The sequence below is a fragment of the Lissotriton vulgaris genome, chromosome 1_1 (genome assembly GCF_964263255.1).
Source record: "Lissotriton vulgaris chromosome 1_1, aLisVul1.2, whole genome shotgun sequence".
In the NCBI taxonomy this organism is placed as follows: Eukaryota; Metazoa; Chordata; class Amphibia; order Caudata; family Salamandridae; genus Lissotriton; species Lissotriton vulgaris.
The window spans coordinates 1,121,052,167-1,121,075,094 of NC_141685.1; the positions used below are offsets into that span (position 1 = coordinate 1,121,052,167).

Genomic DNA, 22,928 nt, shown 5'->3' on the forward strand with positions numbered 1-22,928 from the left:
CACTGCAGTGCGCTGAATGAGCTGCATGGAGCTGTGGAGCACGTGCCTGGGTCAGAACACTGCAGTGCTCTGTATGAGCTGCACGGAGCTGTGGAGCTTGTGCATGGGTCAGAACACTGCAGTGCTCTGTATGAGCTGCACTGGGCTGTGGAGCTCGTTTCTTGGTCAGAACACTGCAGTGCGCTGAATGAGCTGCATGGAGCTGTGGAGCACGTGCCTGGGTCAGAACACTGCAGTGCTCTGTATGAGCTGCACGGAGCTGTGGAGCTTGTGCATGGGTCAGAACACTGCAGTGCGCTGTATGAGCTGCATGGAGCTGTGAAGTTCGTGCCTGGGTCAGAACATTGCAGTGCGCTGTATGAGCTACACGGAGCTGTGGAGCTTGAGCTTGGGTCAGAACACTGCAGTGCGCTGTATGAGCTGCACTGGGCTGTGGAGCTCGTTTCGTGGTCAGAACACTGCAGTGCGCTGAATGAGCTGCACGGAGCTATGGAGCTCGTGCCTGGGTCAGAACACTGCAGTGTGCTGTATGAGCTGCTCGGAGCTGTGGAGCTCGTGCCTTGGTCGGAGCACTGCAGTGCGCTGTATGTGCAGCAGAAAGGTACACATATCGAGTCGGGGCCAGCAAGAGCTCGATATTTAACACATATCTGCACTCGTGCATACATAGGTCCTTTAGGAGCTGCATGTAGTCTACTTTTTGTGGGAGCACTGTGGAGTCTTGTTTGCACTGCACAACAGTGCATTGGCTCTGCGTGCGTGCTTGCCCTGCAGTGATTGTCAAATCTGGACCTTAGTCATCGTGCATGGTCCTACATGCGCTGCACGCATCTGCATAGACGGACCTAACTTGGATCAGAGTTTTCGAGTGTCCTGTATGAACTGCACATGTGTGCACATACGTGCAGAGATCCTACCTGGGCCCGTGTTCTGTTCTGTAGTGCCCTGTATGTGCTCTGAGCCCTCCAATGCCATTTGATCCGCACTGAAGTGCACAGGTGCATATGCCCACCCTAAGCCAGGTCATTGCGGTGTCCTTTATGAGCTGGGCGAATGCTCTGCCAGGCTGAGCCCCCGTGTCCTTTATGTGCTGCGTACAGGTGCATAGATCTGCCCGTGTCTATGTTCTGCTCTCTGTGCCCTGTATGGACTCTGAGCCCCCCAGTGCCCTTTATGAGCCGCACTGAAGTGCACTGGTGCATATCCCCTCCCTGGGCCAGGACCTGGGTGATCGCCTCATGTCCTTTATGTGCTGCGTACAGATGCATAGATCTGCCCGTGTCTGTGTTCTGCTCTCTGTGCCCTGTATGGACTCTGAGCCCCCCAGTGCCCTTTATGAGCCGCACTGAAGTGCACTGGTGCATATCCCCTCCCTGGGCCAGGACCTGGGTGATCGCCTCATGTCCTTTATGTGCTGCGTACAGATGCATAGATCTGCCCGTGTCTGTGTTCTGCTCTCTGTGCCCTGTATGGACTCTGAGCCCCCCAGTGCCCTTTATGAGCCGCACTGAAGTGCACTGGTGCATATCCCCTCCCTGGGCCAGGACCTGGGTGATCGCCTCATGTCCTTTATGTGCTGCGTACAGATGCATAGATCTGCCCGTGTCTGTGTTCTGCTCTCTGTGCCCTGTATGGACTCTGAGCCCCCCAGTGCCCTTTATTAGCCGCACTGAAGTGCACTGGTGCATATCCCCTCCCTGGGCCAGGACCTGGGTGATTGCCTCGTGTCCTTCATGTGCTGCGAACAGGTGCATAGATAAGCCCGGGTCCTAGTTCTGATCTACTGTGCCCAGTATTGGCTCTAAGTGCACAGGTGCATATGACCTCCCTGGGCCAGGGCATTAGCGAACGGCCTAACTGGGTGAGAGCCCTGTGTCCTTTATGTGCTGCGTACAGGTGCATAGATCTGCCCGGGTCCGTGTTCTGCTATGCAGTGCTCTGTATGAGATCTGAGCCCTCCAGTGCCCTGTATGAGCCGCACTGAAGTGCACGGGTGCATATGACCTCCCTGGGCCATCGTCCCGTGTCCTTTATGTGCTGCGTATAGGTGCATAGATCTGCCCGGGTCCGTGTTCTGCTATGCAGTGCTCTGTATGAGATCTGAGCCCTCCAGTGCCCTGTATGAGCCGCACTGAAGTGCACAGGTGCATATGACCTCCCTGGGCCATCGTCCCGTGTCCTTTATGTGCTGCGTATAGGTGCATAGATCTGCCCGGGTCCGTGTTCTGCTATGCAGTGCTCTATATGAGATCTGAGCCCTCCAGTGCCCTGTATGAGCCGCACTGAAGTGCACAGGTACATATGACCTCCCTGGGCCAGGGCCAGGGCCTGGGTGATCGTCCCGTGTCCTTTATGTGCTGTGTATAGGTGCATAGATCTGCCCGGGTCCGTGTTCTGCTATGCAGTGCTCTGTATGAGATCTGAGCCCTCCAGTGCCCTGTATGAGCCGCACTGAAGTGCACAGGTGCATCTGACTTCCCTGGGCCAGGGCCAGGGCGATCGCCCCGTGTCCTTTATGTGCTGCGTGCAGGTGCATAGATCCTGCCCGGGCCTCTGCCCTGCGGAGTCCTGTGTGAGCTGAAACCCGTCATAAAGCGTTCGTTCGCCTTTGCTGCACTAGGCCCCTTGCCCACTGCAGCCCAATACATTCTGACTTAACGTACTGTGATTGCGATCGGTTAGTTGTGTGGTGTATTTCAACCTTCTACCCGCAGAAGGAAGGGTGTCACCTCTACGTCTATTGTGTAACAGTTTGTTTTAGCCTAGGCAGCATCATAGCTCACTGTGTGTCTGGGCACGGGGTGCCTTGTGCTGTTTCATGCTGCACTGCATCCTGCAGCATCGTCTGCCATCTCGTGGTCTCGCCTAGCAGGTTTTTCAGATTCTGGCCATCCATTTGTTGTTGAAAGTGATTCTCCCCGCCAAACCAAGCAGGTGATTGTTCGTCGCTGCATATTTGTACCACTACCAGTGGGTAGAAGGGAGGCTCTTGTGCAAGATCCTTGTCGATAACACCCACATCCGGTCTTCTTCCGACTTTCAGGTTTGTCTGCATCTGCAGTCCATGCGATTGGTCTTTGTCTGTCCTTTAGATTTCCCAACCCCACTTTAATGATAATCAGCATTTCATCTCGCGCTTTGCCATCGTTAGAAACATAGTTGATCTGGTTCATTATGCAGATAACCAGTTTCTTTGTTTTTCCACTTCCGGCCTTTGAAATGATCGGTTCTGACTGTTTTTTTAAAACTTTTTTTCCCCCTAGGGATCTCTGAAGCCTTTCTTTGCATGCATTGTTGGGCATATTCCAGTGTAACACAAGAGTATGTTTACACAATTAAATGCGTGGTTTCTATTGGCTCATGTCCCCCTTAACAACATATTGGTTCATGTGACCTTTGTCACATGCCAGGCAGATAAGGTCAGAGTGGGAGGGGTGATGAACCCGGAAACGCCGCTCCCAGGGCTACAGCACTTATTGTATGCAAAGGGCTGCTCTGTGGAAAAGTCTGTCCTGCCCTTGATTGCTCAGCGAAGAAGCAGAATGGAGATCATAACCGGGGGAGCTGTGAAGTTTCAGGTAAGAAGTGGGGAGAGTGCCCCCCCCCCCCCCCCCCCCCCCCCCCGCCCAGCTCCTTCTGTGGAGAGGATGCCCTGTATTCAGCATTCTGCTGCTTCAGTGCACCCTGTATCGTGTGTCTGAGGGGAAACCTGCTTGGAAACTGGCTGATTTCTGAAAAGGCGTGCCATCTGATAGGCAGGCAGGGGTGGTGCACATTGATTTGTGTCAATATAAATCTGCAACTAAGTTTCACCAGATTCGACTGGCCTTGGAGGCACCGGCCTGCCGATTCGTTTGTTAATTTCTCTATTTCCTGAGTAGGTTGTCACTGTGTGTGCTAATCTCTGCTTCTGTCAAGATGTCTTCAGGTTTGTTTCTCCGTTCTGTTATAGTCTGTCCTCTGCTGCTCCTCTGATTGTATTCCCTGTGTCCGACCCCTGGTGTCTCTCTATTTTGAGTGTCTACTCTCTGCCAGTGTGTATCCCAGGATGTCTCCGTCTCTTTTACGTTACTTTTCCCAAGTCTGTCCCATGTCACATTGTGTTCTCTTCTGCACCACTGTATGATCTCCCTCACTCTGACCCGTTCTGTCTCTCTGCGTCTATTGTAGGTCTCCTGGTGTCGCTGTTCTTTTGGTTTCTGTGTCCCTTAGTTTCCCCGGTTTTTCTTTGTCACTTATCCCAGTCACACTCTGTCCCAGGAGACTTTAATCTCCTTTCCCATGTTACATACGTCTGTTCTGTGCATCTGTCTGTCCCCTATTTGTCTCCGGCCTCCTCTCTTCCCGGTCTGTTTTGTCACTGTTACCAGGTGCCATTTCTCCTCTTCTCAAGTGGCCTGTTACTTCTAACCACAGATTACTAACCGTGGGAATGTTCCCCAAGTGTGAGACTGGATCTAGATTCTTTAATGCAGGACTCTTGCGCACCTGTAGGTGGGGTCACAACCAGAGGCGCAACTAGAGCCAAATTTCGGGGGGGCCTTAGAAAATATTTCGGGGGGTCTGAACCTTTAATCAGTAGGCAGAGTGGAGCTGTAGGGGCTCTTAGAAGAGGTTAAATAACTGCAAGGCCTAATTAACATTCAAATGGTCTTTTAAAGACCTGTGAAACGTTCGGGTGCGGCTCTGTGTGTGCCCGGGATCTAGAATTGTGCTCCGCCGCCAGGCACAGTAAGCAATCTTCGTGAGGGTCCGTCACAAACATCTGTTCGCGATAGTCCCTACATGGCTTGAACCTGGTATTTGAGGGGGTGACATTTTCTCTTGCACACCATAGATATATAAAAAAAATGTCTAAAGAGACCATGGAGTTCCTCCGGATCTGCGTTTGAAGGCGCTTAAAGAAAGGAACGGATGTCAGTCTGCATGGGTGGGACTCACAGATTGGCTCTAAACTTTTCATGAAGGAGCCAGAGTGGCGGACTTTTTTCGGAGGGGGGATTTTCATGCAGAGTCTCCAAACGGTGCCAAAAATACACCATAAAGCCTTTCCTATGGACACACACTATAATTACACACTAGGTGTTTTGAAGGATGTCTATTTCAAAATGGATACAAAGCCACAACTGTTCACATAAAGCATCAGACTCTAGGGTGTGCAGCTTCTTCACAGGTAATTCACGAGTGCATCACTATTTGTTTAGTAGGTGGCTATGGTGCCTTTGTGTAGTAATGGATTCACACTCTAGCACTAATGTTGAGTACTGTCTGGTTCTGTGTACATGTCACCAACTCCAGAAGTGCAGCTCCTGCAACCCTTACTCACTACTCACCCTAGGGATCGTTCTGCCAACTTCTTCAGTTTTGGGCTTCAGCTGAACGTGCTGTCTTCTGCCTTAAAAGCCACTAGCTCCTAAACACCATTCTACATCCACGCCCCAATAAAACTGTTGTGTATTGATTTAGATTCCGTATGCATTTTCCCGATTCATGCCCTTATATAGGTATAATTCACATTGCCCTTATATAGGCATATAAATCCAGTCCTTATTTAGGCATAGCCCATGCTACCCAAATACAGGCATGGCTACTTCCATCCATTCATCTATGTTACAACGATTTCTTGGAAAACCAGACTCTTAAGCAGAAGGGACTTCCCCTAACCTGGATATTGATTTCTCCAAGAAACTAATTATTATGCTTGAACAACTATTCCTTAGGGGTTCATATGCCCAACTTTTATGTCAATACTGGCATTCCTAAACACCTTCAAGGTATAAATATACGTTCACTTGCTATAGCAAAGCACAGTGTGGTTCGGTGTAGTTCGACTACCTACTTGAATGCCACAGCTCGCTACAGCAAGTGCCGAAGGAAGCTAACTCTCCAGCTCACGCACTGACCAGAAGCTGTCCTCTCCTGCCGAGAAATCCAGCTCTAGTGTTTCTGACTCCCCTTGCGGGGTGTTGGGAAATAGTCTGAGAAAGAGATACCAACCTCTCTCGTTCTAAGGTATGGAGCTGATTAGAACCTAGAGAAACCTTTGGCAATTCTTGGCAAAACTAAACATATGCTAAAAGACAAACACCTACTTCTTCCCTGGTACTAGACCTAGGTTAGGTACATTGGGGTAGGCATATTTTAGAAGCACTAGTTGAGTATTTTAGCCTGTGTTATTTATGTATGTATTTTTACATGTCATAGCAAAAGACAGTGCTATTACAGTATTATTTTATATTACTGTTTACGCTGTACGCATTATACTTTGCATTCTGTTTAACGATTGTAGCAGTTCACCTATCTTGCATGAGAACGAAGACTGTTCAATAAACCCCTTTTATTGAAACCCCGTCTCTCTATTTCTGTGCAACTCGGTAGAAACGAAGCACGCACAATTGACTGAGTAAAATAGTTATCTATTGTTTTCACGACTCTGAAGATATGTTACGATTCTTGGGGAAACAACGTTGTCATGTTAATGCGGTTCTCAGGAACGAATCCCTCCTTGTGTATTCGAGAAAGTTTCTAGTGACCTTTGAGCTAGCTGGCACTCACAATTAAGTTTAGTGTACTCGATAGAGACATACTTACCTCAGCCCTATGTCAGATCTATAGTGCATATTATTCCAATGTGCAGAGCCTATTGGGAATATAGGAACTACATGGTGCCTTTGTGTAGTAATGGATTCACCCTCTAGCACCAATGTTGAGTACTGTCTGTTTCTGTGTACATGTCACCAACTCCAGAAGTGAAGCTCCCACAACCGTTACTCACTACTCACCCTAGGGACGGTTCTGACAACTTCTTCAGTTTTGGGCTTCAGCTGTACGTGCTGTGTCTTCTGCCTTAAAAGCCACCAGCTCCAAAACGCATTTCAGTGTGGTGTTCCACATCACCGCACTGAAATGCGTTGTCACGCATAATGCATGAGTCTCACAGCGGCCACTTTAGTGCTGGCAAGCTGTTAAAACTGTTTAGTGTGGCAGTGCGCTATGCCCCCACTGCTCTCACAGGCTTGCAGTTGAGCTAATAAGGCAGGCTGCTCGCAGGGTGACTCACACTGATACAATGTATCACCATCCCCGCGGAGCGGCCGGCCAATCATAGTGTGTACTTGAGGCGGGCGCGTGGGGAACGTCACATCCTGCTTCCATAGCAGGTCCGGGAAGTTTACAAACGAAAGTGCCAGCTGCCTAGTGTTTTGCGGGGATCTGCAAATGTTTTCAAATATGGCGCGCATGCAGTGTCGCGCTGCCTGCCGCAAGCACAGCTCGCACCGGCGCCGCAGTGCGCTATCAGCCCTTTTACTTTACAGCCTGGAGGGTGACTATTATTAAAGCGGCGGCCGCCGGTGGCAAACCTAAATTACCGCGGCGCGCAGTGGCTTGCAGCCTAAGTGAGCCTGGAGCCACTGCCTTACAGAGAGACGTCTTCACGTGGAAAGCAGTTCGAGCAACACCTGCCACACTCCTCTGGACTACTGCCCAAGTAAGTGCCACCAGCCTCTTAGTCTGCGCATACAATTAAATATTATCACCGCCCGGCGTGACCCTCACTGTGACTGTCACTACAGTCTCAGCAATGGGCCCGCGCATCAGGCATTGTGATCCTCCAGAACGATTGTGGGAGAGTCTGGAGACCCCGTGTGGCTCGCTGCCTGACCGCCGGCAATGGGAATGTGAGACCGAGAGATAGAAGTAAGTAATAAATGGCCAGGCAGCTGCCAATGACGTACGTGTAGTCATGTGTTGTGAAGTTGCTGAGCACAGAGGATTACACCGGCCTCTTCACGCAGCTGCTGAGCCTCAGAATCATTGCAGAGTGTTGACGGAAGCATGACTATAAAAGGTCTGCTTGTCTATCGCCAACCTGGACCCATGTCTAGATTTAAAGGCAACCTTCTAGAGTGTGTCACTGAAACAGCGATAAGAAGAGACAAGTTTCTGCTGCTGGGTGACTTAAACACACATCTGGAAGATCCACGAGACAAAGGAGCGATGGAGTTCCGGGAAGAACTTCACACCCTACAGCTAGAGCTCAAGGGGCAGCTCCCAACACACAACCGTGGGCATCTGTTAGATCCCATATTTGCCAATTGGGAGGATGTCCTGGTTGCCTCCCCAGAACCCCTACCCTGGACAGATCACTTTTATGTCCCATTTGTTATACACCTGCCTAAGCATAAAGTAACTGCTCCTGCCCCTCTCAACTACCCCCGTCGCAGGTGGGCAAGATTTTCCTTGCCAGAGTTCAACAAAGCTCTCATCGATGGTGGGCCCCCAGGAGGCAATGATGTGGCAACGGCAAACAAATTACTCAATGACCGCATCACTGCTGCTCTGGACTGCACAGCCCCATTAGGCCGGCCAACAAAAGATGTCCACAGACAAAGAACTGCTCCCTGGTTTAGCGATGCGTTGCGCTGCGCCAAAAGGGAATGCAAACGAGCAGAGAGACAATGGAGAGTGGCATACGACGTCCGGATGAAAGAGGCCTATCTCATTAAGAGGCGCACCTATCATAACAAAATCCGGATAGAGAAAGCCACATATTATGCAGACAGAATTCAGGGGGCAGAGAACTCTGCCAGGGAACTGTTCAGCATATATAAATCCTTAGCCACCCCCAAAACCTCTACTCAAGAGGATGATTACTCAGTAGCAGCATGCAACCGCATCGCTAACTACTTTGGAGATAAAGTGTCCAAAATTTATGCTGCTTTTCCCGAAATCCCTCCTGCAGCGGAAGAGCCTGCAAGACCTAGCAGTGATGGAAGATGATCAAAATCTGCTTCTCAACTTTACCATCCCCTCACCGGTAGAGCTAGTCAAAATCTGCAGATCTGTTAAATCTGGCTCCCCCCCGAGACCCTGCATCCCCAAAAAGGTTGAGTGACAGTCTGGAGACCCTTGAACCCTATATCAGGCATGTGCTGGATGTCTCCTTCCGATCCAGCTCTATACCTGAGGACTGGAAACAGGCTGTGGTGCTTCCCCTCCGCAAGAAGCCTAACATTAGCTTTGAGAAGTTGGATAACCTACGCCCCATCTCTCTGCTGCCTTATTTTTCTAAGGTAGCGGAGAAGGTGGTAAATAAACAGCTTATGAAGTATGTGGAGGAAGGCAACATTCTTCACCCTACCCAATTTGGGTTTCGGCCCCGTCATTCTACGGAATCTGCCCTTCTTAGGGCTACCGAATCCCTCAGACAGGGTGCAGACGAGGGACAAACCATGGCTCTAATCCTATTAGATCTCAGCGCTGCCTTCGACACTGTAGCACATTCCATCCTGCTACAGTGTCTGAACAAAGGAGGGGTGAGAGGGGCAGCGTTGAAATGGATCTATTCATTTCTCACTGGCCGAGGCTTCCAAGTGAGGCAGGGTGACCACTACTCTGAGCGAATTTCTTTGGACCAGGGGGTGCTGCAGGGCTCGTCCCTGAGTCCAACACTTTTCAACCTTTATGTCGCTCCTATTGCCACCTTAGTAGAGAGTCACGGCCTCCGTTTGGTGTCTTATGCCGACGACACGTAGTTGGTGATCTCCCTGTCGCGTGCACCCAGTCTCTCGGCGGACATCTTCAGAGCTTGCATGCAAGATCTAGCTGCCTGGATGTCCGCCAATTGCCTCAAGCTCAACGGAGGCAAGACTGAGGTGCTGGTCGTGGGGGGCTGCCAATCAGCGTGGACGTCAGCATGGTGGCCAGCCTGCCTAGGTCCAACACCCTCTCCGTGCCAGAAAGCAAAGAATCTGGGCATCTGGTTTGACACTGACCTCACCTTCGGCCCCCAGATTAATCAGGTGGTCGGATCATGTTTTGGGACCCTTAAAAGTCTCAGGAAGACCTTGAAGTTTTTACCTGTGAGAGCCCGACAAACCTTGGTGCATGCACTAGTTACATCAAAGATGGACTATGGCAATCTTCTCTATTTAGGGACCTTGGAGAAGAACCTCAACCGCCTACAGGTCCTACAGAATGCCGCTGCCCGCTTAGTGCTTAAACTACCCAGAAGAGCCGCATCTGCCGCGGCCCTCCGATCTCTGCATTGGCTCCCGGTCAGAAGCAGGGTAGAATATAAAGCTCTATGTACGTGCCATCGGATCATCAATGGGAGATCTCCTCTTCCTCTGCAGGGACTTCTGACTACTTACGAGCCGTCCCGCTCGTTGAGATCCTCTGGCTCTGGACTCCTGGTCGTTCCCAAGGTGTCTAGAGCTCGAATGGGCGGAAGATCTTTCAGGTACCTTGCAGCCTCAAGATGGAACAAACTACCCATGGCACTGAGATTAGAGCCATCAGAATCAATGTTTAGAGCCAAACTTAAAACTGCACTATTCGCTCAGTAAGGTATGCCGCTTCTATAGGTTCCAGTAAGAGTTGCTCCTCAGCGCGGGGACACGCCGTTGTGCGTCACCAAGCGCTTTACAAAACCCCCTAAATAGAAATAGAAATAGAGGCCATGCTGAGGCGGCCTGTGCAAATAATTGCTGCTCGCCTCAAAGCAAAGTGAGTGCAGCCTGGAGTGTGAACTCTCTCTCACTCTGCTTGACCTACAAATGTGCTTTCACTGGATAGTGCTAGCGCAGGATGACAATACTGGTGACATCCAACAAATTACTTTCAGTGCGGCCACCGTCGCAGTTAAGTCAGCAGAGCTGGTGTTGTATTAATTCGCTCTGTGACAGTCTGTTTATGTAATCTGGGGCTGGGCGGGTTACGGCTCGCTAATGATTTATATTAGGCTTGAGCAGTGCATTGCTGAAGTCTACTGTATTCTGATAGTTACAGCGTCCTGATTGCACTAGTGTGCCATACTCACTCTCCTGAGGCTTGCCAATGCCCGTGTTGTCTGCGACGGCTCGCAAGTCATCTGACTACTGACTCTTTCACTTATAATATAATATTTATTAAAAACAACCTACAAGGAATTAATTTGTGAGATTTAGGCAGCTGACATCAATTAGGTCAGCTGAGAGGATCTGTGTTTTGGGGGCCCTCAGTAGCACTAGCGTGCAGTGCCAGCACTGGTGCCTGTTCTCCATTAATATGTGGCAAATAGTTGCCTTTAACATCTGGTACCTTTCTCGACAAACGAGGTCCCGATTAATTGCTGCTGCCGCCCAATGCTGGCTGTGCTAAATTACAGGAAGACCGACACCTGTGTTCAACTTCCTGCCCTCGACACACAAGTGCAGGTAGTGCCCTTTCATTTCTGGTGCTTGACACACAAGTGCAGGTAGTGCCCTTCCATTTCTGGTGCTTGACACACAAGTGCAGGTAGTGCCCTTCCATTTCTGGTGCTTGACACACAAGTGCAGGTAGTGCCCTTTCATTTCTGGTGCTTGACACACAAGTGCAGGTAGTGCCCTTTCATTTCTGGTGCTTGACACACAAGTGCAGGTAGTGCCCTTTCATTTCCGGTGTTTGACACACAAGTGCAGGTAGTGCCCTTTCATTTCTGGTGCTTGACACACAAGTGCAGGTAGTGCCCTTTCATTTCTGGTGCTTGCTTTGAGGCAGTTTTAAAATCTTTGGGTTTATCGTTGCTCAAATGTGTGTAATTGTATATTTTTAAGTTTCACTCGCCTTCATTGCTTGATTTTGCTTGTGATAAACTAAGTGTCAACCATAGTCGTTGAAATGTCACTCATAACTACACTGAGATTATGAAAATGTCACACATGGCAGTCCGAAACCTTGGCAGCTATGAAGTAGGATTATTTAAATCAGTAAAATTTGTCTGGAATAAATGCGCCTAAGAATCCCCTTACTTTGTAATGCTAAACTTTATGGTGCACACTACAATATCAGACTCTTCACCACAATCAGTTGCAGGCTTTTTAACCCAGACAACATTGAAAACCAAGCTGGAGCTACTTTGCCCACCCTTTGTGACCCACTTATTTTGGTTTGTCTGCCCACTCCGCTGTCCCGGTCACTTTTACACTTTTGTGGGACCCTATTAAGCATTGTGTCAGGGCATTTCTTAATAAAGGTGACAATACAGTGAAGTTGTAAATGCATGTCTTGTGCGAACTATAAACAATGCGCGCTGATCCCTTAGTTTTGAATGCATCACGTAAGAATACATCATTCCTGCCTTCAGTTTGACGCAGTATCCTCAGCATGACGGCACACAATTTGTTCATGGAAAGCAGGGTTGTTAGAAGGTGGTTCTGACACTCTGGGCCGTCCGGATTTTTCGCTTTTTGAGCACCTAATTGTTGAGCTTTTACTGTGGGGGAGCCTCATAAGCTGGAACTCGCCCACAGTGAACTCATAATGGAGACTGCATGGAGATTTTACTGGTGTATTCCTGGCTTGACTAGCCGCTGACAAGGGTGTACATGCGTGTACACACGTGTAGGGGCTGCGCAGGGGAGATTCCTAGCGTGCTCAGTCCAGGAGCAGTTACAGAGTGAATGGTGTGGCAGGACTTATGCAGAATTAGGTGGTGACATGGAATAGGCTTTATACCCTGGGAAGGAACATGCCAGGGAAAGTCAGTGTGTTTTACTGTGTTTTTACTTCATTATTCCCCATAGGGGATGTGGGGCCCATGCCGAAAATGACGTGCACAAAGCCTACAGATTCCAGACATGCACTAATGTCCAGTGTAGCGGATGTGAAAATTAGTATTCTGCAGAGTCCAAAGTCATATTTGTACTGCTTTTGGGTCGTCCAGAAATGTAATTTCTCCGAGTCCCTGGCTGGGGTCTGGCCATGGCAGGTTAGATTAATGACCTTTCTTCCCCGCGAAGATCTTTCCTCCAAGGAGAAAAGATAGGTGGAGCTACAAGCAAATCCATCAACTGCTGTCGCTGGGTGCCAGGCACCAGGCTGCACCACGTGAAGGCAGTGAGGGGGGAAGGAGTTGGATTTCAGAGACCATGTGGCCAGAGACACTGGACGACGCCATTTTGAACAAACCCAGGGGCTGGACAAGGAGGTAGCAGGGGCAGGGAATTGATGTGTCACTGTTTGATAGGATACACAGAGGCTTCCTGCCAGCCCCCATACTTAACTTTTAAAAAGTACTTGCACAGGAAGAGAAGATCTCTCTGGGGTGTGGTCTGCGGAGGCGAAAGGTGCTGGAGCCTGGCGCAATGGGCAGTTGGAAGGAGGACACCCCTGACTGCCCCCCAGGCCCCTAACAGCGCCAGAAGAAGAGGCCTCTGTGCAGGGAGAAGAGCGGCGCAGGGAGCCAGTGAAGACAGCGCCCTGCAGAATGCACCCTCTTGGCGACCCGGAGGGCGAAGGAGAGTGGTCCCAGTGGCTGAGGGACGCCACCAGGAGCAAGAAGATGCGAAAATGGGGCAGATCGGACCCCCAGGGGCTGAGATATGGCCTCCGGAATGTAGGCGTCCTTTGACCCCTAAGAAGACGGATGGCGAAGCCGGTCTTAGAGATGCCCCCGGGGTGGGTCAGGTCCCGGGGGCTGCCCCAGGAGGAAGCAAAGCCGGGGGGGGGCCGTGAAGATGCCAGAAGGGGCCAGGAGCCCACCCTGGCCCCCTGCTGAAGCGGGATGCGGGGGAGCGTTGTCTCTCCCCCCCGGAGATGTGCGGGGACCCGGGGCCCCATCCCAGGGCCCCGAAGTCATGGAGGGGGTCTGGGACCCCATCCCCGAGCCCCGAAGTGAGGCAGAGGTGGGGGAGTGCCACCACACTCTCCCGAAGATATCCAGGACCCCATCCCCGGGGCACTGACAATGAGGAGAAGGCTGGGGGAGTGCCGCAGCACTCCCCCGGGGTCCCGACGGGACCGCTGAGGCCTGTCTGCCCGCTGAAGCGGGCAGACCAGAAGTGCTCGGCCGGCTCCCGAGGCAGCACAGAAGAGTGCTAGCTGCATGGGGAGCCTGCGTGGGCAGCCAGGGCTGGGCTCCCTGGGCTGCCCTCCAAGGGTCCCGGGTGGGACCGGGATCCTCAGAACAACAAAGAGGGCGTCGGGGCCCGGGTGGGACCGGGCCCCCTAACAACAGGCAGAGCAGCAGGAGATGGGCTCCCCAAGCCGCATCCTCTCACCTGGGGGTCCGGGTGGGACCGGGCCCCCCACCAAGGCCCAAGCATCGCGGCTCTCCCCGAAGCAGCGGGAGAGCCGCTCATCGTTTATGCGGACAGGCCCATAATGCCTTGCAGGTTAGGACCTGCCTGCAAGGGCAACCAGGCGTTTTCTTGGCTTGGTGTGGCCCCAGGAGAACGGGGTCACCACCCTACATGTACAAAGGTGCTGGGGAGCTGCTGGAGAAGCGCAGTCTCCCCACAGCACGAAGAGCAAAGTCCCACCCCAAGTGTCTTGGGGATTCAAAGGAATCAACCCCTCCCGGGCTCAACTTGCAGTTAACACCTTCTGGACTGGAACTTTTGTTCTTCAGCTGAGGGTGGTTTGATAATTGCATCAAGGAGTGAAGGGCTGAGTTGGGGATGTCTGCAGAAGGGCATCCCCTAGAGGTGAAGAGGTGTAATTACACCGAAAGGCAGTTATTAATGTTTATTTCTTTTAGAGGGACTGATGTTCAATGTGAAGTATTGGTTTAAGGTGATGTCATAAGCTAAGTGACTAGACGCTCTTTTTTAAAAAAATGTGTTTATTTGCATAGTAAGTAGAGCAGTAGCATGTAACAATTTGTATACAAAGAAATCGCACAGTAATACGCTCTTCTAGGCACAATGGTATCAAGTATAATATAAATTTTCTATTTTTTGTTTGCATTCTAGTTTAACTAAACAGAACCCTCGAAAAAACCCCACCCACCACCCCATTTAAGCCCACCCTTGGCACTCGTACATCGTATTTGCATATATCCATTGGTATTTGGCTATGCCCAAAAACAGCTCTTTCCTCATATGGTATTCTGTACAGTCAGTCAGTGACATAAACAATAACTGCATGGGTTCCCCCATTGCCGTGCTCAGGTGCACCAAGCATTTCTGCGGTACGTTGTGGTCTATTGAGATCAATTCATATTTCAATATGCAGGTGACGAAATAGCAGACTCGTCATCTCCCCCCGTTTCGAAAATTCCTAGTATTGCAAACCAGTCTAGTGAGATCGGCGTTTTCCTGAGGCCCCTGCGTTCCTCGCGCTGCAGTGCTTCTCCCTCTGCCCTACCCCATCGTATAACTTCCGCCTTCCACAAGTCAGGGTCCGGTGGTGTGGGCGATTTCCACCTCATGGTTATTGCGCGTTTCGCAAGTATCATGGCCATATCAGTGAAACGTGTTGATACACTTCTTTTACACTTCGCTGGTCCCAGCCCCAGTATTGCATATTCTAAGGTGTGTGCTTGTAGGGGAGCACCCGCTCCGGCTAGCGATTCGTGGATAGTGTTCCAGTAATAGCCCAGTTTTGGGCAGTCCCATAGCATGTGTATAAGTGACGCATCATCTGCTCTGCATCGGGGGCAGGTGCCATCAGTGTCAGGGAACATAGCGTGTATACGGTGTGGTGTTAGATACGCCCGGTGTAAGACCATCAGTTGAATAAATTTGTACTTCGGGTTTCTAGCCGCTTTTTTGGGAAATTGAAGGATACGCTCCCATTCCTTATCCCTGAGTGGTCTTCCTATGTCGCCCTCCCATTTGGCCTTGAGGGGTAATAATGAGATCGCCCTCCCTGTTCTGATACCTGCAGTAAGCCATCTGGTTAGGTGACTTCCCGTTCCCATGAGGTACTGCATTGTTAGCAAAGGGTTTGTGGACGGCTCAACTCCATCTTGTGCCCACATGCTTGTCACGTAGTGACGTAAACCAGCATGTAGGAGGAACGATCCTCCCGGGATGTTATGTGTGGTCCTGAAGTCCTCAAAGGACAACATGCGTCCATCTACAAAGAGGTCTCCGATTTGCGTTTCCCCTGCGTCGTGCCATGTCGTGAGTTTGTGGGTCGAGAGCATTCCCGACTCCAGTGGGATACCTAGCAGTGGAATTGTAGGAGCGTATGAGGTCGTCGGGGTTGTGTACTTTACTGCTTTCCGCCAATATTGTACGGCAAGCCGAAGAAGAGGGGGGTGTCCCTCAGTAGCTCCGAACGGGGTAAAAGTAAGATATGGATTTTCCCTTTGGATCGATCCTCCTCCGTCATGTCGATCTCATGTAGGTTCCGGCCTGCCAGCCAATAGGCCAGCCATTGCAGCTGACAGGCAAAATTATAGGCTCGGAAGTCCGGTGCTCCCATACCATCAGTCCCAGAGGTGAGCTGTAACTTAGCAAGTCCTATGCGCCTCCGCCCCGATCCCCATATGAGCTCCGTTAGGAGCGTATCCAGTGCCCTGAACGTTGTAGCTGGAATCAGGAATGGTAAGTTAGTGAAATAATAAATAAGGCGGGGAAGCACCACCATCTTGGAGACTGCCACTCTACCGGCTACCGATAAAGGTAACGACAACCAAAACTGTATCTGTGATTTGAGTGCCCTCATTGCTCCGCCCAGATTGCTGTCTATAATTTCCTCAGCACCTCTGTATATCTGGATCCCAAGGTAGCGGAAAGTTGTGTCCGCCATTTGAAAGGTGTGTGGCGTAAAAGGCAGTGGTGCAGATGAGCCAGTGGCAACAAATCAGTACCCATATGACTTAGGTTCACTTATAGTGAGGCCCGATAATACACGGTAATCCTCAAATAGTTTTGGTATAGGGTCTAGGTCACCCCTCAAGTCACGGAGGTATAGGATGATATCGTCAGCATAGGCGGATACTACGTGTATCGTCTCGCCTCTCTGAATGCCACGGTGGGAAGCCTCTGTCCGGAGTTTACAGAGTAGTGGTTCAAGCGCCAGGATGAATAAGAGCGGGGAAAGTGGGCACCCTTGTCTGGTACCCTTTGCAATGGCCAAGGGCTCTGAGATGCATCTGGACGTTCGCACCCGCGCTGTGGGGCGAGTATACAGCAGTCTGACCCATGCAATATATTCGGGAGGTATCCCGAATTTTGCAAATGTTGCAAACATAAAATCCCATCTGAGGGAGTCGAAGGCCTGTTTCAGGTCCAATGAAATACAGCCCTCAGTGCTTATATCTGCCTGGTTCCGTAGCATAAGCTGGGCTAGCCTTCGGAGGCTCATGGCTGTGCTTCTACCAGGTACAAACCCGCACTGATCAGGGTGGATCAGTTGGGGGATGTACTGCACCAGTCTTGTTGCCAGTACCTTGCTCAGTATCTTATAGTCGGTGTTAAGGAGAGATAAGGGTCGGTAGTTAGCCAAGTGCATCCCGTCCCTACCCGGTTTTAAAAGGGAAGTTATCAAAGCCTGGAGGGATGACTGTGGTAGAGAGTTGGCCCGTAGTGCCTCTTGATAGATGATTTGTAGGCGTGGGGCTAGCAAGTCAATGAATGTCTCATAAAATTCGGCCGGTAGGCCGTCCGTCCCAGGGGTTTTATTCCTCGGGAGAGCGTGTATTGCCTGTCTAATCTCCGCGATGGTGATGTTACATTTCAGGTCGTCCCGTTGTCTGTCAGTGAGTTGGGGCAGATGTAAGTCCCCCATAAAGTTCTCCAGTGCCGTTTGTGAAAGGCGCCGGTGTGGGCCATATAGGGTGGTGTAGTAGTCCCTGAATGCAGTGTTGACTCCTATTTGAGTCGAGGCTGTCGAACCCTCTTGGTCTATAATTTCCAAGATGGGGAGGTGTGTTGGGGAGTCTCGTATAATACGGGCTAACAGTGGGCCTGATCTATCAGCCTGTGTGTGCTGTCTGCTAGTGTATTCCTTATAGTCCAACAATCTCAGGTCTTCTAACAGCTCAGCATGCCTTATGTGCGCTTCTCGTAGTGGTGTAAAGGGTAGGTTCGTGCCCACAGCTTCGCTCTCCAGCATTGCCAGACTGCCCTCCACTTCCTTAAGGTTATCAATCACCTCCCTTTTCCTGCCCACCCGGGTGGCCATCGCTTCTCCTCTAATGAAGACTTTGAATGTGTCCCACTTTATTCGTCTGGAGCTAGCAGTGTCAGCTTTCGTAGCGAAGTAATTCACAATGGTGTCTGCCATGGACGATTTGAAGACAGTGTCTTCTAGCAGTTCCGTGGGCAACCTCCAAGTCAGTATCGGTGCCAGGAGCCCGCCCCACTGTAATGTCAGTACGACTGGGTTGTGGTCTGAGAGCGTCTTACCCATAGGTTGTGCTGTGAGAACCGGCCCCACTAAAATGTTGGAGCAGAATACGCGGTCGATTCTGGTGTGCAGCTGGTGTGGTGGGGAGAAAAAGGTGTATTCCTTGTCTAGCAGGTGTTTGCTACGCCATGCATCCGCCAGGCCCCATCCTTCTGCCCACTGCGCCAATTCAACTGCCTGTCGCCTGCATTCCGTGGCGTGCAAGGGTGGGTGTGACCTGTCCAACGCGACATCCAACACAGCATTAAAATCCCCACCAACAATCCATTGATATTCTGCCCAATCCGCTAAAACTCCATTAATTCTAATTAAAAAATCCGATTGACCCGAATTTAGTGCATACACACATCCAAGCACAACATTGGTACCATCCAACAGACCCCTTACAAACACATATCTGCCCTCTTTGTCTATTCTCTGCTCTACTGGCCTGAAGGGAACAGAATTACGAAGCCAAATAGCGGCCCCCCTCGAGAATGCAGAGTAGGACGTAGCAAAAAGTTGTCCCTTCAATTTCTTCAGCAGTTTTGAGTTTTCAGCATTGTTCAAATGTGTCTCTTGGAGGCAAGCTATCATGACCCCCCTGCGGTTTAGCTGAGCCAGTATTCTGTGTCTCTTGTGAATCGATCCCATGCCCGCACATTCCAGGTGCATAAGTTGTAGACATTAAGTGGCCCCATGACTGATCGTGAAGTGTTGAAATGTCGAGCTTGTGGGCGAGCATGCCAGGTGTATCTTGTGGTAGTAGAGGAGTGCCATGTTAACAGTTAACCCCTGAACATCGAGGTCCCCAGGTAAACGGACCCGGGGTCCAAACCGTGATACCAAACATGGGTACTTGTCAAACATAACCATGTTCATATGATGGGGGGAGCAGTCTACTCGTCCCTGATTTGTACTGGCCTGCGGTGACATAGCAAGCCCTTAGCAAACTCGTCCCCCATGCCACCCACCCTGTGTGTGACTATTTATGGGGTTCATACATTACCACCCGGATATCGTCCAAGGCGCTGTTGTTAAAATTCTTCAGCCATTTGCGCCGTGATCTTGGGGAAGAGCTGTAAGCTGTCCGCCGATCCTGACACTTCCGTATGCGTGTCTGAGTTGCTGGCCAAGTCTCTTGATGTGCCCGCATCATGTGCGGCCAGCGCCTCCTCTGTCAGCTGTGCCACTGTCGCTCGTTCTTCAGAGCGGCTTTTTGCAGCTTGTCCCTTCGGCGACGACCGTGCTGAGGGGCCTCGGCCAGTATTGGAGGCAGAGCGTCGCCGGCCTGGTCGGTTCTGATGTCCGTCGCTCCCGTTGTCTGCAAATGGGTCCTGTGAGGCTGGTGGCGTCAGCGTCACCTCCATCCATTCCTCCGCTTTCTCTGGTGAGTCAAAAAAGTGTGATCTGTTGCCTTGCAGGAGCTTGAGGCGGGCGGGGAACAGGAGGGCATATTTCAATTCTCTCTCACGTAGCTTGCGTTTCACCCCCAAGAAGGTGGACCTGGCTCGTTGCACTGCTGGTGTAAAGTCCGGATATAGGGATATAGTCTTGTCTCCGTATCGGAGCGGTGCTTTCTCTCGGGCCACACGCAGTACTGTGTCACGATCTTTATAGTGAAGGAGGCGCGCAATTAAAGGACGCGGTGGTGCCCCTGGTTGCGGCGGTCTTGAAGGCATTCTGTGCGCACGTTCCACGCTGTACAGGGCGGTCAGATCTTCCGGGCCTACCATCTTTTTGAGCCAGTCTTCCACAAACTGAGTAGGATTTCTCCCCTCACTGCCCTCCGGGAATGCCCAAAATGCGGACGTTGTTACGGCGGGCTCGTCCTTCTGCATCGTCCACCTTGTCCCACAGCAGTTTGGGTTGTTTTTCCATGCCTTCCAACTTCGTGGAATGTTCAGTTTGCTCGGGTATTAGATCGTTCAGTGCAAGCTTCTGCTCCGAGACCCTCTCCGCCAGTTTGTTGTGGTCTGCCCGGAGCAGTGATAGGCCTGTCGCCATGTTATCCATGCGTAATTCTAGCGCCTCTCTTGTGGCCCGTATTTCATTTAGGGTGAGGTCCTGTTTGGCATCCTGCGTTCCCTTCCCTCTCGGCGGGACAATGTCTACATTGGAGGAGGCTAGCGGATCCTCCGAACCGTTGGACTGCATATCCGTCGATGCGCCCTGGTCTTGGGCCTTGCCCCTGTGCCTCCCCATGGATCTAGTGTGCAGGTTGACGATGGGCCGATTTTCACGTCCTTTTCACAGCCCCCACAATTTAGCGGCACACAATGCCCCGGGTCCGGGCCGCCCCCGCAGCAGTCAATCTGATAGGAGAAGAGGCGGCAGCAGTAAAATCCAGCGTGGGTTGAGGGGATTCGCTGACTCTGTGGTAGCTGTAGTGCCTCTGATAGATGCAGCGGTGCTGTGTTTAATTCCCTTCGTATAGCTGCAGTGTGGACCTTGGCGGGGGTGGCAGGTATTGTCTGTTGCGTGGAATGAGGGGTCCGCCAGAGGTGGGCCAGAAGCGCCGTGTACTTGCCCTGGTGGAAGTGGACTCGGGTGTGGCAACGTCGCTTTTGGGTCGCGACCTAGGTGGGTGTCTTGCCACCGCTTGGGTATGCCTCTGGCAAGGCAGGCGCAGGAACCCCACAGGTGTCTTGCTATGTTCCCGGGGTTGTGGCTCCGTTGTCGTGTCCCAGGGCCCCGGAGTTGGCGGCTCTCAGTACTGCTGGCCTGGTAATCCCGGTGGCTTTAGAAAGGATGCAAGATGGCGCCCACCAACACCGCCGCAGCGCCGGTCCTCGCAGGGTAGCTGTTGCGTGTCCCCAGCTTGGTGCAGCGGTCCCTTGGCCATCCCAGCTCCCGCCTCGGTCTCCACAGCTCATACGCACTTCCCAGGCTCGTGCGCGGATGCGGATACTACCGCAGTGGAGCTTCGGGTGTCGGTCCGGTCTGAGTGTGCCGCCGGCTGGGTCGGGTCGGGGAGGGCAGGGCGGACTTCACGAGGCTTCCCGCGGGGGGGGGGGGTTTGAACCAGTGCGGAAGGAGCAGGTAGACGATTCTAGGCGTGCGGCAGAGCTCAGCGCCCACGCTCACCTCCGGCGCCCTCGCAGCGCTCCGCCGTCCGCAGGCAGTAGGTCGGCCTCCTCACAAATCGAGGCCGCAGCTTCACTCGTGGCAGCAGGCCCCAGCGACCACCGCGGTCGTACCTGGCTCTAGTCGGTGTCGGAGGGTGGTTACTCGCCGTTGCCGCGCCTCCCTCACTTGCTGTATCACTGGGTGTTGAATTCGGGTGAGTGGCGTTGCTGGGAAGCAGGATAATCAGCTTGTATTACGGGCTATGGACGGAGCTCAAGCACTACACGTCCGCCATGTTCGGCTCGTAGCCACGGCCCCCTAGTGGCTAGGCGCTCTTGCTAGGGTGTCTGACAGTATTTACAACTTAATCCTGTGATCATCTGTGATGCCTTTAGAGGCTGTAATTGCAATGCATTTTTAATGATATCCAAATGTGCTGAGTACTGTCATTCTACAGTGTGTGTAAACATGTATTCTTGCTGCTGCGCTTAGGTGAAGACCCCAGACTATTAGCCCTTAAGATGTTGAGGTGCATACTGTATGGTCAGTAGGAGATGCTCAGTCAGGGTCATGTGTCACCAAGGCAGGTATACCCTGTTTAATGCTTGTTGAGGTAATGGGGGGGGGGGGTCGCCACTGGGATGGTGCCAGTGCGCAGGGCCCTCGCTCCAAGTTAAGATCAATTCACTGCATTGGGGCAAGATGATGTGCATACATGGGAGTGGTGGTACTAGACCCCACCCCCTGCGGGAGGGGTGGAGATGTTATGCAATGTCACAAAGTAATTCGATCAGCTTATGTATATTTGTAAATTGGTGTATAGTATTGAGTGGTGTGTGTTTAATAAATGTACTCTTACTTTTATAAAGCAAAGTACAGACTGGACAATCAATTGAATGTTATTTTTGCGCACCTGCAAATGGCGATTACTAGCCCACACCACCTCCCTGTAAGCCTCAGACTGCTCTGCAACGCTACCCTCAGAGAGTCAGGCGAAGCCCTAGGGTGTTTGGTTCCCAGTGAAGGAAAAATGTGTCATGTTGTTTGTGGAGGCCTCACAGATGCTGCCTCGTTTTCCAACAAGGGTATATTGTCTAGAGAGCTCCCTCACCCCTGCCATGTCCTTACAACTGTGCCAGTATTCCCGGTCAGTTCATAAGACACCTCCCTACGCATTCTCCCAAACCAAACTCTCTTCTCCCGAGGTCTTTATGTCTTAGTCATGCAGCCAATAGTCAGACCACCTAGGTCTGCACACTGCACCAACCACAATACCCACCTGGTATGGCAGTGCAATGCCACAGAGGTGATATTGCACTATATATAAATACCACTTACATCTGTGTTTTCAAATATTTCCTAATTTGTTCTTCTGCCTTAGAGGGAAAGGTCAGCCTCAAGCAGGCTGGCAATTGCACAAGCTGTCTCAATTGCAGGTACAGAAAAAATCCTTTGTGCATCTGTCTGCGTCGTGGGCTAATACACCTTCACTATCCTCTTAAGCTCTTACATTAAGCTCATTAGGGCTTTGGGTAGCCAGTCACTTGCAGCACGTCCAGGATAGGAAGATGAAGCTCCGGAGAGCTCTGCTGAGGAGGCGCGATAGCGCCACTAGAAGCACGGTGGGTTTCTATTTCAAGCCGTGAGTTCTGTGCTCAGGAGGATGTCATGGGCTTCAGAAGGAAGAATGAGTTAGCAGAGAAATCTTGGGCTGTGGCGAACATGGTTTAGATGTGTGAAGAGTTCAAAATGGAGATCTTGTTCTACCGGAAAGC

General features: G+C 51.4%; 1 protein-coding gene across 3 annotated transcripts in view; it reads left to right on the forward strand.

The window, feature by feature from the left end:
* PRKAG1 (protein kinase AMP-activated non-catalytic subunit gamma 1) overlaps window positions 1–22,928 on the forward strand; it is a 274,867-nt gene that overhangs the window by 67,839 nt on the left and 184,100 nt on the right. Inside the window, exon 1 of one of the 3 annotated variants that reach the window (XM_086963712.1) lies at window positions 3,453–3,578. The exons of the other annotated variants lie outside the window; for them this stretch is intronic. Within the exon in view, the coding sequence (XP_086819838.1) occupies window positions 3,543–3,578 (36 nt within the window). The 5' untranslated portion in view covers window positions 3,453–3,542. Of the gene's footprint in view, window positions 1–3,452; window positions 3,579–22,928 lie in introns of those variants that run through there. 3 annotated transcript variants of the gene reach the window in all.